The following is a 20313-nucleotide window of genomic DNA, read 5'->3' as shown; positions in this document are numbered from 1 at the left end:
ACAAACTAACAATAAAATCATTAATCAATACTAAATAAATAAAAACATTTATTTCATAAAGAGATGCTAATGTAAACGACCAACGAAAATAGGCGTCTTTGTGGTGTTGAGACCTATTCGGTACATATTAGACATTCAACTTTTAGTTTTTTTTTATAACGGCCAAGATTACGAAATGGACTAAAAATATTGTATTGGCATATGGTATCTTTGTAAAAGGGTGAAAATGAGGACTTAGAGCTGGGATTTCTATAATAGTTATCAATTCAATAACCAGCGCTGAAAAATTTTTGTTCGTAAATTGGCCTCGGCTTCGCCTCGGTTCAACAAACTATTTCATTTTTAGTATTATGTAATTGTTCGGAGACATTATTTGCCTTGTTTCGTTGTGCAACCTTCACATTTTAGCAAAATAACGAATTCCAAAACAAGGACATAATCTACAAAATTACAAGCTGTGTGTATGTCGAAGAAAGTACTTGAATTTATGAAAGGTCTTCGACGCATTAAAGCATGAAAAATAGATTGCAAACTTTTTGAATTGTACAAAATTGAAAAAAGTGAATGTTTACAATTAAAGTCAGCAACATTCACCGAAAGTTACTGGAAAATTCTTTCTCCGAAATGGTATTCAAATAACAAATTTGCGCATTTTAGTTATAAAAATGAAAAAAGAAATTAACGGGCAATCATTTACGCTAACCGCTAACCACGTGTAACAACCATTTTCAAATTGAAAATTAATTTGATTGAAATAACTTCATTCTCGTGAACACAAGTGTTCATTTGGAATGTGCACTCGAAACAGAAAAAAAAACGTATTTCCTCATTCAGAAAAGTACTCTCACCCAAAACACCAACTGAATGTGTTGTCGTGAATAATTTCTAAACTGATTCCACACAAGAAAATATTTACATGCAACGATTGTTTGTAATTCATCAATCGAATAAATGTAATGGAAAACTGTTGAATCACTGTGATGACTGTGATTTTATAATTCTCGTTCGTTTCATTCATAAACATTTTTTTTTTCATCATCGGTTAACGATGGAGCTTTTTACATGAAAGATATCATCGAAAATTAAAAATAAGCTAAATTGTTTCGAGTACGTCTTTGACTCTGTAGTTATTTTTTTATAAAAAAAGGAGCGAGAAGTGGCTGTCATTTATTGTGCTTCTGTTGGCTTAAGTAGGAGTATTTACACACAATATTGATGCTAGATGTCATGTCTTGTTACGTACAATGAGAGATACAAAGCCTATTTCATTGTGATTGAAAATAAAAAGAATTTTATGTTCTTGCTGGTGTATCACCTCTTACAGTTATTCTATTCGATGAAGTTGTAAGGTTCAATCTGAAGCGTTTTCTTTCCGATTAATAGGGTGTACTTACAATGATTTTTTGTTTCAATACAACTTGGAAAGTAGTATTATCCTGTTAAATTATGTATGATTAGCATTTGAATGGAGGAGTACGTACTACAGCTACTAACGCATCAAATTCGAAAAACTAACCTACACAACACTGGTTGTACATTTGAATCGAACTTAAAAAGCATTTAAATCGGGCGACCCATTATTGATTGTTTTGAATGAGTATGAAAATTACTCCGACACACATAGAAACTGCATGTAGCGAATGACTTTCAAAGAGTCAGTAACATCAGTTCAACAACATTATTCTTTTGCTATAACGCTTTATATAGTCAAATGTATTCATGAAAGGCAACTCATAATTCACACAAATAATTAAAATCAATATTTTATTTAGATTTTTTTTTCTTTCATTAGATAAAGAAATATCGTGAGCTTTCTTGTTTACATTTTCATGGTTTTCTTACCTCGCTCTAGTCTCAACAGTTTCATATCTAACAATTTCCGAACGAATTCTTTCGCATCTATTTTCTACGGATGTGTGTGTGTACAGAGTTCCACTCTCTCATAGCTCTACATATTTACCATTTACCATAATTAATAATTTTTACGTCTGTTCCTAACACAAGACGTTAGTTATATTAAGTTCAGCTGTATACACGATAATTAGCATTAATTTCTTTTTCTTGTTTTCAGTTATATGAAATTAACGATGATCCAAAGAGGAAGGAATTCTTAGATGATCTGTTTTCATTTATGCAGAAGAGGGGTAAGTGCTTGTAGATTATTTGCTGATTGATTGTTGGAAATTGTTTTTACAAATAAATGGTGAATATATACGTATAAACGGTGTGGCTATATAAATTGATCCATATGTTCCTATATATGGTGTACATTTTATAGTGTTTAACATGAGAATACGAATACCATCTATCCCAACTTCATCTTATTTCTTTCTTGTAATTAAGCATACGTCAGTCAGTTTTGTTATGTGTGGTTCTTGTTACTACATTTTTGATGCATGTCCCTCAACAACTAAGCCTCAGCTAATGTTATTTATTCAACATTGGAATTCAATACTTATGCTATTGTAGCTCATTGTTAGTTTCTTATTTTGTTTGATGGAAGTAAAGCAATACTAATAAATCGATTCAAATGAATTTTATTACCTTTTTAAGCCTAATAGACTCTTGAAGAACTTGCATATTTTACAGCTGAAACATGAATTTCGTAGAAAAGCTACAGAGTTACAACAGAGTGTCCTGAAATCTCAAAACCATCACAAAACGAAAACAAGAGAATGAGATAAATTAAAATTCCTAGTAGGCACGCAAGAGTAATTTTTGCCCATTCACGATCGCTACAGATAATTTGATGTAATGTTGTGTTCCTGGTAACTTTCAAAGCAAATAGACACCTTCTAAGTACATTTGAATGTATTCAATTCTATGAAAATTTCATCAAAATTTGAATTTTCTTTTGGTTTGACCATTGCAAACATTCGGCATGCAAAATCATGAAACACTCACGTGTTATGACTCATTTCTACATAACCGAATCCTCGTTTCTTTTATCCAACCTTCGTAGAATTATAATTTTCCCCAGTTGCATTTAAAGAAGAAGAAAAAAAATCATTCATCGGCACAGCCAATATCCTCAATTTGAATTATAAAATTTCTAAAAAAAATCCAAAATAAATTCAATGAGGTCCAGACTCTAGACGTATATTACAACACTTGAAGACATATAAGACGACTGGTTTTGTTCATACCGATGATTTATTGTCGTATTGGTTGTATATAGCATTCGGTGTGTTTTTTTTTTTTCATTCTTCTAGCCAATTGTATAGAAAGAAACCATTGATGAGATTTTATGTCATTCTAGGAAGTTGGGCTATAATGACTGGAAATGTGTTTATTAAAAAATATGATTTTTTTAACAATTCGTACGATTGTGTTGGTTTATTTGTTATTGTTGTCGATAAGGTCGAGTCAAGTTATTTTGGCAGGAAAAAAATGCACATGTTATTCTATACCTTAAATGTGTTCGGTTGTGACCTTCTATTTGTTATTCGATATTGTTCCGACCACGTGAATGAAGATTCCGATTACATGAGCACAGAACTCACACATATCGGTTCGTAACTTACGCACGACCATTTTTCTGTCGTTTCAACAATTTCATTCATCAAAAGTATTCCGTTATCACCGGTTCCATTCAGATAGTGGGTTACAAATATTGAACAAGAGACTAAGCGCCAGTTCGATTTGTTATCAACACGATTTGGTTGTTTTATATTTTGCTTCAAAAGACCGCCAAAAATTTGTAATATTTTTATTGGTTTTGTCAAACTGTATTAGTTAGATTGTTAATCCTATGCGGCGGAAATGCCTATTAGGCAGGCTCGTATTTTCAAATATAGCCCAAAATTTATGCAATCTTTTTTACCGTTCCAACCAACATCTTTGTACATTAGAATGAATCCACCTTCCAACAGTGTTCATTATTTTATTTTATTTTATTCAAAGAATCAATATTGGTCAAAAAAATTATCCTTCCATACCCTGTACAACAAAGAGTAGCGAATAAATTCGTAATCCTTCCAAGTACGTAATTTATGAAAGGACTTTCCCAAAATTACAATGGAGAGCATTTTCCATTTATTTTCTAAGAGTTTTGTAAATTTCCTATTCGTATACCACTCTAGAATATCAACAAACTTTGTCGAAAATCGTAAATCTATTACGGAAAGCTCAAACGGCAATCAGCGAGATTTGACTTGTCATAATATAACATTAAAATGAAATTTATTTATTTGAAAATATGTCAATCGCACTTAACTTATTCGAATTTAATCAGTTTAGCTGATTCACAAATTTCGAGTATAAGGTGGAAAAATCACACAGTCGTTAAGTCACATCAATAACTTAAAAATAAAAGCGAAAAAAAATATTAATTTACCGATTATTCATCAACATTTTATTTTAGATTCTGACTGATATGTTCATTCAAAATTATAGGAAAAAAAAATTCGTTGATTTACTTAGAGTCTAGGCTTAATTTCGATTGTAAGTTTATTTTCGGTTGTTGAGAAGAAAATGTTTGAGTGACATCCGATGATTAACACATGTTTGTCTTGGAAGAAGATAAATTTAAATTTTACTTTTAGCATATAACTACTATAGACCATCAAACACTATATATTCATTTGACAAAAATCTCATTTATAAAATGAAAAGTGATATTTTATTTGGATTGTTTGATTGACACGTTGAATTTTAATGTACGTAAATAATAATATAAATTCTTCTGATTATGTAGCATACGTATACTGGCTGTACATAAATGTATGTTTTAACAGGCCAAATGTGTATTATTACCGCACATTTAATAATATATATTTGAGGTGATATTGGTGGATTTATTTATACACACATTTTATAATGATTAATTAGTGTAGAACCGCAGAACAGTTATTACATTTGAAATGAGACGGTTTTTATGTCTTTGGTAATATGTTCCTGTTTTCACACTCGAAATAAAAACGACTTCTCTTAAAACGATATATCATATGACAAAGCCAGGAGGCAAACTTTACCTTTACTAAATCTAAAGGCTAAAAGAAACTTGAAAAAAAATTAAATCATTTTAAAAAGTCGTTGTACTATTATGGAAATATAACTTCCATCCACACCCGCACACATATGATTAACGTTACCATATCGTGTGCTCGTACTTTCATATTGATGTCTCATTCGAAATGGCATTGACTGAGATCGCGTATAATAATAATTACTGTTAAATGAGTGCGGAAACCTGTCAAATTTATCTGAACTTGGCTCCGGGTCATCAGTCAAAAATGTATAATTTAATTTTTTTTTTTAATTACGGGATGCTCCTTTTATTTTGACATTTTATCCGCGGATTTGGTTGTCGCATTTGATTCTAAACCGTCCTCCTTTCAGAGAATCTTTTTCTTTAATTTACAGCAAACGTAAACTCGTTAAATCTTTTACTTCTGATGCTTTAATTATCATCCACGGTTTAATATAAAATCTAGTACTTCATCTAACACTAATTTTACAGTATAATACCAAATTAACCGCATGTCATATCTTATTCTTTCTTTTCTGTCGATAACAGATGATTAGGAATTTCTAAAAGATTAAGAATATTGGAGCACATTGATTTGCTTATAATATTTTGGAATGTGAAAGTAATTAAGTAGGAACGGGATTAAACAATGCGAAAAACAATAAATGTGAAAGCAAAAAATTCAAACTATTTCAAGAGCACCAACGCAATTTCTACGGAAATTAATCGACCTATTTTACATGGTAATAAATCGTAACGAAGACTTATAATTCCTGAAAAAATGTTATTGATAAAAAAAAATTACCAACACAATATTCTACAATTGAACAATTATATGAATTGTGTACAACAGTACAACACACACTCGTACTGTAATACAACTCAAATTCATTTTATATCGACAAATGTTTAATGGTTTAATAGAAAAACGATATTAATGTTGCATTGTTCAAACATTATAATGCATATTGAACATGTTTTTAGGTAATACAACACAGTCTGATATGAAAAATAATTGTGTATGAACTCGGTATTTACGAGGATTTCTACGAAAAACAATTAAAACTTGGGCCATTAAAAACTGTGATCCCTTTGATCTCCCACGTTCTATATAAAATACTTATGTAAACGGAATTAATACATAAATTTATAATATTGCATTTTAATTTAAAACACGAGTGTTCATTTATCATCACCACATATCCTACGAGTGTATTTCAAAAAAAGAAAAAGAAATTATTTGTGAAATATATGCACACATTACATCTGTGTGCATGTGACTTGCAAATTGTAATGTCTTGCATTTAAATGCAAATAAAATAAGGTTTATGTCGCATAACATTCTTGAAATGTTGAGATATATAATAAAATTATTGAAAAAAATTCTTTATAAGAATTAATATACGGCCATGTCTTGAAATTAATTTAATTTTAGACTCGTAATTTTACGACACACAATAATAATGTTTAGGGATTTTGTGCGCTTCAAGCTTTGACTAAATACTAAAATTTAATAAATATATTCTGCTCTCTATTTGCAACACGTGAAATGTTTCTAATGGTTAAAAATTCGGATGTATTTTTTGTTCCAAATTTTTAGTATTCGGATCGTAAAAAAATCGGGATTCGATACGGTTGTTAAAGAAGTAAAAGCGTCTGGAGTGCAAAAATGTCGTTCAAGACAAAGAAAAACCAATTCTTAATATCAATTCAATTTTGTGGAGTTTATTGCTTCAAATTTATGTATTCATTCCTGAACACCTGTTACTTAACTTTAAGTGGCATGTTTTCTCTGAATATTAAATTATAAGGACCGAACATTTTGTTGCAATCTCTCTGTAAGTGTGTATGCAGTAACGTCGAAATCGTATATGAAATGCACGAATTGTCGGTTTTTATAGTTCTCTTACTGTATAAATCACTGAGCACATCGATCGATTACTTTTGTTTTTACTTTGAAAACTTCCTCTGCGAATACATAGGAAAATAATCCGAAACAAATCGGCAGACCGAGAGAAAATCATTCCCAACCATCTGATGGTTCACCATTAAGTACACATTTTTAATCAAAATTTTAATAAACAGTAAAAAAGATTCAGTGAAAAACTGGTAAAATATATTCAAAAACTCGTAAACATAAAAATTAATGTCGTAAACATGTCTAAAAGAAAAATTTCATAACATTTTGTCAGTTCATAAACAATAATAATTCTTCGATTTCAATCGTATTTTCTTGATATGTTTCACTATAAAATCATGGAAGAAAAATCTTTCATCTTTCATCAAACGATTACTTGCATTAAGTGTAAACACGAAATAATATGTTTCTATCGTGCTGTACTAATTATTTTATAATGTTTACGTTAATTAAACAAACAATTTACAAGAGAAAAAAATAATTTTGATTTAGAATTTCTTTCCAAACTTTGAATTATCAATTTTCCGACTTTTTCTTCTCCTTTTCCCCTCTATATCAGCATAATTTCGTCACATACAAAATTATTCGTTTATTTTAATTCGCAAGTTATATATTAGAATCACATGACAATATTTATTGAATTATAAAAATAGAAAAAAAATTTGGTTTCCATCAGTTTCCTTGTCGCTTGATGTAATATGATAAAATTAATCACAGATGATATAAAATAAATAGAAAAAAAGTAAAAAAGAAAATTTCAAGACATTTATCATCTCATCCAAATTATTTAAATAATTTGTGAATTTAAAATAAATAAACACAACCGACAAATGAACAATGATGTGGTCCAGATATAAAATATATGAACCACATAGTGTAGTGTAGTGTAGATGAAATAAAAGAGAAGTTTCGTCTAATAAATTATCTCACAATAATATATTTTTAATTCTTTCTCAATTTTTATTTATACAAAATTTAATTCTATTTTCTTTTTATAATTCAGTATTAAAATCGCGTTGGCGCGCAACCATTTATCAAAATAGTGTTGAATCAAATATAATCAAAGTCGATTAGTCTGAGTCGTTGGTTACAACTTCATAATAGAATATAAAATACAGAAAAAAAAGAACTCCGGCAATATATATGCAGCATTGGATATAGATATTTTCGTTTAGATCATCTGAAATAAAAGTATAATTTGTCATTTGAAATGAACCGACGACAGGATTCGTTATAACACACACACGAATTTATATGCAGAGAATTTTTCTTCATAATTTTGTTAATGTACACGACGAAATGTTATAAAAATGGCCGTAAATTAATTTTAATTATTAATCTTTCAAAAAAATTCTTTCATTTTCGAACAACATGTCATAGTGTATTACAGGGTTAACGACGGATTTAACATGTTTTAATGGAATGTTTAATTTTTATTATTTATTTTCAAAACATTTTTGCTTTTTTAAACTTTTGTCTTTAGAAAGGAAGTTTATTTCTTACGATTTCTTGGCAATTAGTTACTAAATGGTAAAATACGTATCATTTTTAACCTCGATCATTTGAACTTTACTTCTGACTTTATCGAGAAGCCAAGTCAAGCTTACTTGAAACGACGAGATTTTACGAATATTGTTTGAATAACATTTAATGTCTTAGAGGGAGCGAAAAGAGACATACGTCATGTTTCCTAATTTTAGAGTTATTGTGATCTGTAATTGATTTTAATCACAAAAATTTCGTTGAACAAATGAAGATCTAGATGAAATCTAAAATAAAAAATCCAGACGGCCATTTGTTAAACAAAGTGTGTATGCAATTATTATTACCCACAACAAATGAGTTAATAGTGGGAGAAAATAAAGAAGTCACATTTTCAACGATTACAATCCAATTGATGTTATCATTTCACATGATCGCATCGATAATATACATTCGTAAATGTATTGGAATATTGCTAACGCATGTGGAATGACTACAAAGAATTGAATTTTCAATTTGTGACTTTTTATTTTTCTCTGCTTGTATGAAAAATGAATTTATTATGAACAACTAGGATTTCTATTTAGGGTGAAATCTTCATCGATGTTCATATTAGCGAACTGTACAGACGTTTCAAACATAGAAGAATATACATATTCCAAGTCGCCAACGTTTCTAACCTCATTGGAAACCAATAATCTGTAGTTAATACTGGTTATCCCATGTAATGTCTGACTTTTGGAATAAATTAATTAATCGCTGCTGTGTAGAGACAATCAGTACAACTTTATTTCGCTTTCTTGTTCTGAGCAATGTTTTATGTCACTTAAAAATTAATTTGTTAAAAATGGCTCGACCTATTGCGCACAATGCATGCACTATGATTGGGTGTGGTTACATTATAAATTATCATTCTTTTTCTATAACATTTTATTTTTGTGGTATCTCTCCCTACCATTACAATATTCCGACTAATCGAAAACTACTACCTTTATCAATTTATTTATTCAATAATTCTACCATTAAAACTTCCTTATACAAAGTATATACTATATCCAAAGTGATATCATGTAATGTTGTCATTAAAAAGAAACGTTCGTACGTTACACACATACACTTCGAATATATTAAACAAAACAAAAAAATAATTGAAAAATAGATAAGATAATTAGTTTTTTATCGAAAATTGAAAATGTAATAATAATATTACAAGCAATTTAAATAACATTTTATTCAATACTTAAGCAAATATTTTAAAATTTAACGATAAATTAAAAATATTATAATAATATTATCAATTTAAGGTTGACGCTTCGCCTGACGGTATTATATAAGTTTTTAAATCATAAAAACAAAAATTACATTGAGGTAGTTTACCTATTGTGAGTTGAATTACGAGTATTGATTTATTACGAAATTGTGTAAGTGCATTTTGATGATAACATTTTTCGTAATGAGACGAGAACATCGTGTGTTGTACAAATAAGCAACAATCCAACAGTAGATACGGCTGTCTTCACATGTTATTTGTTAATAACATTGAGTGAATTTCACTTATTTATTTTGTTTCTGAACCGTTCTACGAAAATTAGCCTAATCTTGAGGCATATTTCATTACAAATAACAAACTATTGTCTTGGAATACGGGGATGATTTTATTTCGATTACAACGATGGCATTTAAGCTATGCATTCATTTGTCCAATTGTTCTGATCAAGAGAGAAGAGCTGCGGATAAGTTCGACACATTTCTCTAAATAAATTATCAATTTAATAAAACAATTATCTAATTAACGTTGAAAAGCTTTCACATTTTGTTGTTATTTACCCAGTTCTTTTCTTTCATTTTACTATCACCAACCAATTTGCTTTTACATGATTTTATTCATTTGGAGTTGATGTTGATTTAACGCATGTATACATAGACTGAATCAATATTTTGAGTAAAAATTATTGAGAATAATAATTTAAAAGCGTATAGTCTTGTGGATGATACAAGCTTCTAATGATGAACGTATAATTTTCGACGTCAATAAGTTTTCAATCTTTACTGTGTCCCTTACTTTTTCTTAAAATTTGAATCGTAATTATGTTGAGTCGCTTCTGTCGCTTCTGTCATCTCAAATCATATTTGAGTGAAGAGTTCGATAGCCAGAAAATTTCAAAATTCTGAAAAGACAAAACGAATTGAAAATGAAAAATGTCTAGATGGTTTGCACATTGTGCAATACACTCTTTACCAACTTGCTTTAATTTGATTCAATTTTCTATTTACATTTGAACGGAATAGTTCATGAGATCAAAATGAACCAATAAAATTATTTTCGTCTCGACTAGACGGCTGACTATTAGGAAGTGATTCAAATCAAATCCACGTTATAAATATCCCAAAAAAACCAAGGCCACTTCTTGAATTAAAAATCGCCATAACAAATTGCACATCATCGCAATCATCGTCTGACAAGAAAAATGAACTGTCGGAAACACGTTCCCTTTGTCCCGGACCGAAATAAAATATTTAGAAAAGTGAAACATTCTCAGAAATCGTAAAAACGTTTGATTCGAAATTGCAAAAGATGCAGAAAATTGAAATATGTTCAACAGTTCTTTAATATGCACAATAATAAATGAATTGGTACACACATGTGCTACAATGCAATTTTATTCAGAAATTTTTATTGGTTTTATAAAAGTGACTGAAGCGCGTTTGAGGTTTTGCACTGGCAGAATAAGACGAAGAAGACATTATTATTACATTTTATTTTTGTTTTCACCAATCATTAAACTATATTTATATATTTTATGGATTTTAATACGTTACATTGTATTTTGTAATTTAATTATACATTTGATGTCGTTGAGGTTGAGCGTTTTAAGTAGTTGTGGTTAACTGTTTTCATAACGTTAAAATTAGATAATTTTTTTTTATTCTGCAATTTGACAGTGGATGCCTGTATTTTCGCGATTTTACCTCAGTATATGGCTTTTGTTGCAATTCAAATTTCTCGTTTGGAAGCTATCATTAAACCAATAGCACCATAATTACAGAAATCGTAGTTTGTCGACATGTCTCAAATTAATTTCGACTTCGCGGTTAATAATACAATTATATGTTCGTCCACATGTGTTCCAAATAAATCATTAATTTTATTTCCGCATTAAAAAGTCGTAATTACAATCTTTCATGTTGATCCACATCCTCAAATACACAGGACGACACAGTTTTACTTTAGTTAAAAATCAAAGTTTTAGAATCAACTCTTGTAAGAAGGCTAAAGTTATAAACTAAAGTCATAAATCATGGAGAGGTCCACCCCTAGTTAGTGAATTTTAATGTTTTCCTTACGTGTGATAAATTTTTGCGATTGAATCACATTTATTAATGTGTTTTTCTGAGTGGGTAATCAAAGCACCACGAAAGCATCCAATAATAGCATATTATGCAACTAGAAATTGAAAATTGATTTCTGATAGCCTTATGTAGCATATAGAAATCGCAATCCAAGCTACTCCTACCAAACTGCGTGAAAGGTTCTCACATCCATTTAACCTTTACAATCAAACGTAAGAACTGTGATGAAATATACATATTTCGACCCTGGCTAGAACAAAAACGAATTAAATTAAATGTTTTGATGTCTTTCCATCGGAGCCATGTCGCCCGTGTTTTATTAACACGAAATACAATGTTCTTGTTAATTAATTATGTTACCCATCGCTTGTTGTACGATATCTGTGTGCGGTTTAATTATTATGTAATAAAAGAACGTTCGGTTCTGTTCTTAAACAGTTTATGGGACGACGAAATAGAGCGTTTATCAAAATGTCCGAGTGAATTCAATTTTATTTATGATTTCTCATAAATTTTATTTTATAATCTAACACCGGTCATATGCGAACGAAACGTATCTGAAATGACTTTGAAAAATGGATGAAGAAAAAAATTATTTGCGTCATGCATAACAACGCTTTTTGTGTTAATATAAAAATAAAATATTGTTCATTCAATTTCTTTCTTATTCAAATTCCTTGCACAGCGTAACAATACCGTATATATACACTCACCACAAACAAACAAATCTATTTTAAATTTATAAATTTTATATCATTGACGATGTGTATTGACCACGTTGATATTTATATTCATTACAGGATCGCCAATCAATCGTCTTCCGATAATGGCCAAGTCAGTTTTAGACTTGTATGAACTGTACAATTTGGTAATAGCTCGTGGTGGATTAGTCGATGTCATTAACAAGAAATTGTGGCAAGAAATTATCAAAGGACTACATCTACCATCCAGTATAACGAGTGCAGCATTCACGCTACGAACACAGTAAGTAAAAATTAAATTAAATGAATTTATGGGGGGACGTCTGTTTGCATTGGAGACTTCGAAGAAGACACAATATTAAAGATATATAGAGACACACCGTTCATTTTGTGAAACCGTGCTTCCGCATTGATAATTGATCAATGGCACAACGAACGGGTCTAATTGCTAGAAATCATCAATTGATTTGTTGAGTTTTGGTGCATGAATGAATCTGCATAATGTCAATAAACCCCACTGCAGTTAGTTGCATACAGTGTTGTAGTCCTAGTTGTGAATTTATCGTCGATGTAATTCGAGTTATGGATACTCAATATTATAACTGAAAATTTATTTATGTAAACAAATCAACAATTTAATTTATTCTTTATTTAAATTTCATTTATATACCGCACTTTATGGAATATTTAATTATTAAAGACGAAGAGGTACAAAAAAAAAATGGTAGAAAAAAATTGATTCCCTCTTTTAAAGTTCTGTTTGCATTTGCGTCTATATTTGAACAACCAATTATACAGCATATGCAGTTTGAACCATCCAATGGATAAATAATTTACATAAACATATACACGAACCATTAATGAGTTGTTACAATGTCTATACAATATTCCACATCTTTGATTCCGAATAGGTTTATTCATTTCATTTTAATATTTACATTTGCCGAGATTGATTTACGCATTTTTATGAAAATTTATTTCTAGAAGAAATAATAAAAATCTTTTAAACTTTCCATTCATTAATTGAATTCACACCTAATTATTATCGTTCGATATGAAGAACATACGGATTTAATGGTTTATCGGATTTTTTTAATATCAAGAAATATCAGGGTTTTTCGGTTAATATATTTCAACCAGCAAGAGAACCGTATTTCATTATTAACAGCTAATTTTGTGTATTAAATTATTGATTTAGTAAATCTGTCGATGAACTCATTGTAATAATTATTGCTGGGATTTAACACAAAAATCTACTGATTAAAGTGGAAGAAAAAACACGTTCGTTTCGATTGAAATGGAAAAATCACAAGCTACAGCTCTCCGTATCATATTTAGATAACTTGACCGTTTTCTCATTTACACCAAGGCAAGGTGTACTGTACATATTTCATTATATCGGTTCAGCTCTCTTTATTCACACTACCTGCTCATTTATTAATTACAAAGAATTTTAATGATAATTAAGATATGTGAACGCTTTATGACTGGCATGACTTTGCCAGAAGTCGTTAAACTTCAAAGTCACTTGAATTTATTCACACAAAATAATTATGTGACAAATCTAACATTGTCGATCAAGCGACAAGCTCTGGCTGGTCTTACATCGCAGTTAAAACAAACGAAGCATTCCATCATATCCTAAGCGATACTTTAAATAAAAGGAGTAATTTCAATGATAATATAGCGATTCGCTTGCCGTTTGTAACTAGAATTTATTAGAATTCGGTAGCGGTTTTCGTCTTCCGGAATAATTCTTGTACATCTACATATCAATAATTTGGCTAAACCGACAACCCCCATCAGCACAATATACTTTATGCTACGAAAAATCTGCTTATGTATCTACGAACCAAAGTTTATTGTATTAATCGAAACCACTTTGACTATAAAATAAAATTGAATGTAAAATTAACGACAGCGTAATGCAAATAATAATAATTTTTAGCACACATTAGTCGGCTTTTGTTACAAGTATTCAGCTGCACAAAATTGCCTTTTGATTTAATGTTTAAACATTTTTTTTGGATTTACCATTGTCGGCACTACATTGGCGAATGGAAATTTAAATTTAATTGACTTTATTTTTAAAATTTAAATTTCGGCCAATTATACTGAAATTAAACCTCGCCCTTCTTCTTCTTCTTAAGTGCGGAACTCCAATACAGTTTCATGGAAATTTAAATGCATCAAGAATGGTAATAAAACTTTCTTTGGCATACGCTTTTTTGTGTGTTTACAACAGGAAAATATGTGTATCGCTGAACACCTGTTAACGTGTCGTAAAATGGTGCGAATCAAAGAATGCGAAACAGAATTTTTTTAAATGCAAATTTCGAAAACTAATTTGAATTTCGATTCGTTTTCGGGAAATAATGCAAGGAACACATTTGCAGTGAACTTCACACACATTTATTCTAATAAACGGTATTTTTCGCGAAAGAAGTGAAGTAGACCAATAAAAAGCAGACATTGGATCGCAATGATCTTCATTGCAGGTGGTCCATTTATTTTTATTTTCATTAAGCTGTTGCGAAAAAACATATAGATATGATCGAGGCTAGAACGTTAATCAGTAAAGCATCTACTCCTGAAACTATTGGTGGTTTTTATCCTAAAATATTATGTTGATTTTCTGTTGAAAATTATTCTAATTCTATTGATTTCATGTTAACCTTTTGAAAACTACAAGCGTATAGCCATAAAATCATTAAATCTATCACTTCTTTTGTTCAAAAATTGCATATAGTTTGATATCAGGTATTGTACTTCGTTAGTTCTTACATGAATTTAGCAATGTACGACCAAATTAGCTAGAGCTTAACTTCTGTTGTATCGTCGATGTTGCTATCAGATGAAATGGCCGACTACTGAATTGCTAAGCTCTTACATATTCAGTCGTTTTGAGTGCATAAGGATTTTAAGTTCGAATTACTACGTACTGACCCATACGTTCCGCATCACCATTATCATTTATACTTGCCAATCAAATTATTTAATTTGATTTCAATTGGAATTTATAGTTCCTATGTCTTCGTGAATTGCAGTAAAAATATTTCCATCAATCTTACCACCGACATAATTCATATAATGCATAAAACATAAGAATTGCCAACATAATGGAACGGTGTGGCCTGGCGATATTAAAACGGTTCAAATAAAGTTTATAAAATCGTTTTGCTCAAGAAAAAAGACATGCATATAAAAATGCCTGGACGGAGATCATCTTAAGGGCATCATCATAGATGCAAAAAAAAATTTATTTAACAAAATGAAGGGGCGGTGTTACAGTGCTGTAAATCAAAGTATCACTCAAAACATCAATATAATAAATAAATTTTTCAAGCTTTGTATAGTTGAATAAATGCATATTATGTGTGTATACTGAGCTAGATTTATCCGTTTGGTTAATGTTAAAGGGCCGCGCATGGTACATATGTATATATGCGTGCTTTTATGCATTTTTATTATTTCATATTTTCTGGAATATAAAACGACCATTTTTATATTCCGATGGTTGGACGTGTATTCAGTTGTTTTCTTTGATTTTTCTTCCTTTTTATTTCGGTTCGGTTGGCGTGTATTAAAATAATAACCTAATGGAACATTACCATTAAACAACAAAAAGCGAATAAAAATTAAATTGTTGCAAGAATTATTTTATTTTTGCATTTCGTTCAAACTTACCTACACAAACGAACGAACGAACGACTGGTGGATACAAATATTTTTAAATTAAAATAATATTTTTATTAGATTTTTCAGCCATTAAAATGTCTAAATTGATGGTTTTGTTTGATGTTAATTAATTTTTCTTATTAAATTTCGTTATTGTTGTTCATGTTATGAAATTATAATTTCTACTTTCTGTTGTATAAAAATATTGTTTTATCGCTGCTGGGCTATAAGACACACCTCTTTTAATTAAGGCATTTTTTTCTTGCCTTTCAAGACGTTCATGCATTTTTAACATCTGTTTTATCGATAGCAACAACAACAATATACACAATGACCTACGAGTAGTTTGCGTTTTACATGCAAACATTATTGTTAACACAAATGAAGTAAAAGATTTTGTATTAACACTGATCTCTTTAGTTTTTTTTTGACTCCAATGGCAAAATTTCAATGTATTGCTAAGCGCGTATTTATTCTGTATGTGACGCAAAAAAACTTTTTCGGTCGTCACATTTTTTTTTAGGGACAAGAGGAATTGCCCCTATTGCCCACATGGAAAAGAAAGCACTGTGAAACTTTGAACAGTATCAGTAAAAGATTCAAGGATTATAGTATGATATTCTTGCCTTTAATTGAAGATTAAATAAACGGAAGCCAATACAGTCAGTGTAGCAGCTTCAACAGTATAAAGTATAAACAGTTTTGATTGTATGTGTGGATCAGCTGAAAAATAGCTGAATCAAACTTATGCTGAATTTTTACTTCCTCTAACTGTAAGAATTAAATGTTTTTTTAGGAACGCAACAATGAGATCCCCATAAAATTTTGATTAATGTTTTTGCTGTAAACTCTCAAAGAATACTTAAAATTAAACAAAATGTCCTTTCCCTTCCAGATATATGAAGTACCTGTACCCATATGAGTGTGAAAAGAAAAACTTAAGTACTCCTGCTGAACTCCAAGCGGCTATTGACGGCAATCGACGTGAAGGTCGCAGATCCAGCTACGGTCAATTTGATCAACAAATGCAGGGACAACTACAAATGGTAATTATTTAAATTGAATTTTGCTAAAAGAAAAATTTCTTTAATCGAAAACTTCAATCTTCTGCAGCAACGGTCACCCACTGGTCTGCAGCAAATGTCACCCTTATCATTAGTCACTCACGGCAACGCACCAAATTCACACCATCGTATGATGGGCGGACCACCGCTTGGACAGATGGCAAATGTAGTACCACACGACATCGAACAGCGTATGATTGAATACATAAAAATGTTTCAACCGAAAGAGCCAAGACGTACGTCATGAAGATTGTTAGATTCACATTGACATCCGATTGATTCATTTCCTTTTCGCTTTAGGTTCCCAAAGTCCTGAATTGTTGCAACGGGATGCATTAAATGCATTGGAAATGTCAAGAGTGGCCCTTTGGTCGATGTACAATAATAACACAAGCCCACCAGTTTCAATAAATACAATAAGTCCGCCGAACCATGAACCACAAAGGTACAGAACGTTTGACCAAATATTGGAAATTCCTTTCAGAACACCAGATTCTAACGAAAAACCAATTTTAATTCGCTTTCAGAGAGGCACTAAACCTAGCTGAATCTCCACCACACATTCCTAACGTTAAACGAGAACGTGAACGATCGAGCGATTACCATGAAAGAGACAGAGATATTCCGTGCGAGCCACCGCAGAAACGTGCTGTGCCCATCGATAAGTCATTGCAAAGACACAATTCGTCGTCGATGCACCACGACGACCGGTCTAGAACGCCAATGAACGATCATGACGTATCCGACGATCCCGCTCACTCATCCTCACCGATCCGCAATGGCATTTCTAACATATCGTCAGGTTCGACGACGACTGTATTGTCGGGAATGCAATTCAAAATAACTAGTCGCGGTAAGTAAATCAACTGTTCGCATGGAAACGACAGAAACGATTGAATGTATCGATATGTATTTGCAGGCAATGCAGCTAACGGCGAGCAACAATTGGTTGTGACAATGGAATTGAATGGAGTTCAATATGAGGGCGTGCTATTTGCAAATCCAACCACAAATTCGACGAATGCTTCAACGCCGACGAAAACCAATCCAAATAGCAGTCACAATCCGATCGATGAAAGAGAAACAAACCGAGTTGCTCGGCCACTCGTATCATCGTAATTTTGCCAATTTCGGGAGAACATTTAATTTTGTGGACAATCTACTTGAACATTTTATACGTAGCATACAGTTGGAATGTTTCGTTTAAAAATAGACGAATTTTTGATTTCATCAATTGAATGTTGAAAAATAATACGCAATCGTGTCGTTAGCGACTGACCCCAAGTTTTTTTTCTAGTAAAATTGAAATTTAATGATTAATTAGTTCTTCGGTCGATTGGCCTCGCTAGAAATCAGATTTTGTCATTTTCAATTTTTAAGATTTTTTTTTTGCAAATTTGATTCACTCCAAACCTTATTAATTATTCTCTGTCACCCAATTTAATTTACCTGTTACGGACGGCCATATTATTGGTTATCAGGAAGTAATAGATTCGATAACCGATCTAATGACATATGACTACCGCCTGTGAAAGTTTAAATTCATTCACAAAGACACCCTAAAAAGTCAGGATACTTCGAACTAAGGATATTGCACAATATTTAGTAACTCTCAGTGCAAATTGTAATGGTTTCCCATTTTGTTCCCCTATTTGTCCTAGTCCTTCGAGTATTTAAGCGTGTTGTAACGAAATTTTCCAGTTTTTCCTCTAAATTTACTTCCTTGCTTCAAAATCGAAACATGACGAATTGGTGAATCAAATCATGTTCATGTCGTCATTTCTCTGAAACGGCTAATCATTTGTTGTCAAGACTAAAGTACACTATGGCCTCAGGTTAGATCTTCTATGGAATAATGTATGTGATCAGTGATCATACACAAGCCTATGCTTTGAACAAAAGAAGTTAACAGATGATTGCGACACGCTTGCCGTTTTCATAATACTTAGAGGTACAATCTATGATAGAAAAGGAAAACTTTGACTTCGGAAACGTAAATGCAAATTTGTTCAAAAATGATTTCCAAAAATTAAACTTAAATGAGAAACAAAAATTCACTTCAAAAATAGGCTGTAAAAAATGATTTTTTTGTGTTTAAAAAACTAAATTTATATTGTGAGACCGAGATGCATAAATTATTTAGTTAAAAACCAATGGATAAATTAAAGTGGAAAATATTTTTAATTTGTAAAATTCTTTAAAAACAAGAAGATTTATTCAAGAACAAAAGTCATCGCTGCAATATAATAATACAAATGGAAAGTGAAAGAAAAAGAATTATTAAAAAAATTAAATAAATAAAAGAATTCAATTAGAATTGTGCGTGTGGTTTAGAAACTAAATTAGTTGTGTAAATTGTATACTTAGTGTAGATCTAAAGAGAAAATTTGTGTTAAGCGATAACGATTGTCATTATTTAGGGTTTTTATATCGAATGGGACGGGTGTAGCATTTTTCTTCTTTTTTCTTGGCTTTTTTAGTCTTTCAGAAAAGGTTTAGTCATCTGTTATCGATGTAACAAACAATGACCGACTGGCTATACAAACAAAATGTACAAAGAAATGAAAAGAAACATTTTTTGAACAAATTCCAGGCGATACTTTGAACAAATAAAGAGACAGATTTAATCATTGTATTTCGATAGGCCGTTTCTGAAAGGTTTCTATTCCATGGTTATTAACCATGAATATTCTCAAAACCGAGAAAATGATTCTGTAGTAAGCTCATTTTATATACAGACATCATTCTAATCTCTTCCTTCGTCCAAAATTTTCTTCTTTTTTTATAACTATATTTTGATGACCTTGAGTCATCCCTTCTTCTACTTGCGATAGCAAAAACTCGTTTTATTTTGACTTTATTTAGTGGAATCTAAAGAAATACACAAAATGGAATGCAAACTGTACCGCAGAAAACGTTTTTCGAATAAGTAAACTTTCGTCTCATCTAAACCAAAAGCATTAAAAGCAAAACTTTCCTTATGTTCCATTCGATATTTATGTGTTGACGAAAATGTGACAGTATCGATATAGTAGAGTTAATGATACAACCGATAAGATAATTATGTGTAGTTTAAAGTTAAACATTAAATATTTAAATATTTTTTTTTTGCCAAAAAGACTGTTTTTGTTAATTATAGTAATTAAAAAA

General features: G+C 30.7%; 1 protein-coding gene across 1 annotated transcript; it reads left to right on the top strand.

The window, feature by feature from the left end:
* Positions 1 to 2071: 2071 nt before the first annotated feature.
* Positions 2072 to 20313, top strand: LOC119073015 (protein dead ringer-like; the record flags this gene model as incomplete). The annotated part of the gene is made up of 7 exons (XM_037178338.1): positions 2072 to 2144; positions 12521 to 12704; positions 16995 to 17145; positions 17213 to 17399; positions 17464 to 17608; positions 17691 to 18016; positions 18083 to 20313. Coding segments are annotated over 7 exons (1266 nt in total), but the record flags the coding sequence as incomplete, so codon positions are not given.

The sequence above is a fragment of the Bradysia coprophila genome, unplaced genomic scaffold (assembly GCF_014529535.1).
Source record: "Bradysia coprophila strain Holo2 unplaced genomic scaffold, BU_Bcop_v1 contig_105, whole genome shotgun sequence".
Lineage (NCBI taxonomy): Eukaryota > Metazoa > Arthropoda > Insecta > Diptera > Sciaridae > Bradysia > Bradysia coprophila.
Note: the sequence above shows the minus strand (reverse complement) of the source record. Positions and strands in the feature narration are given on the sequence as shown.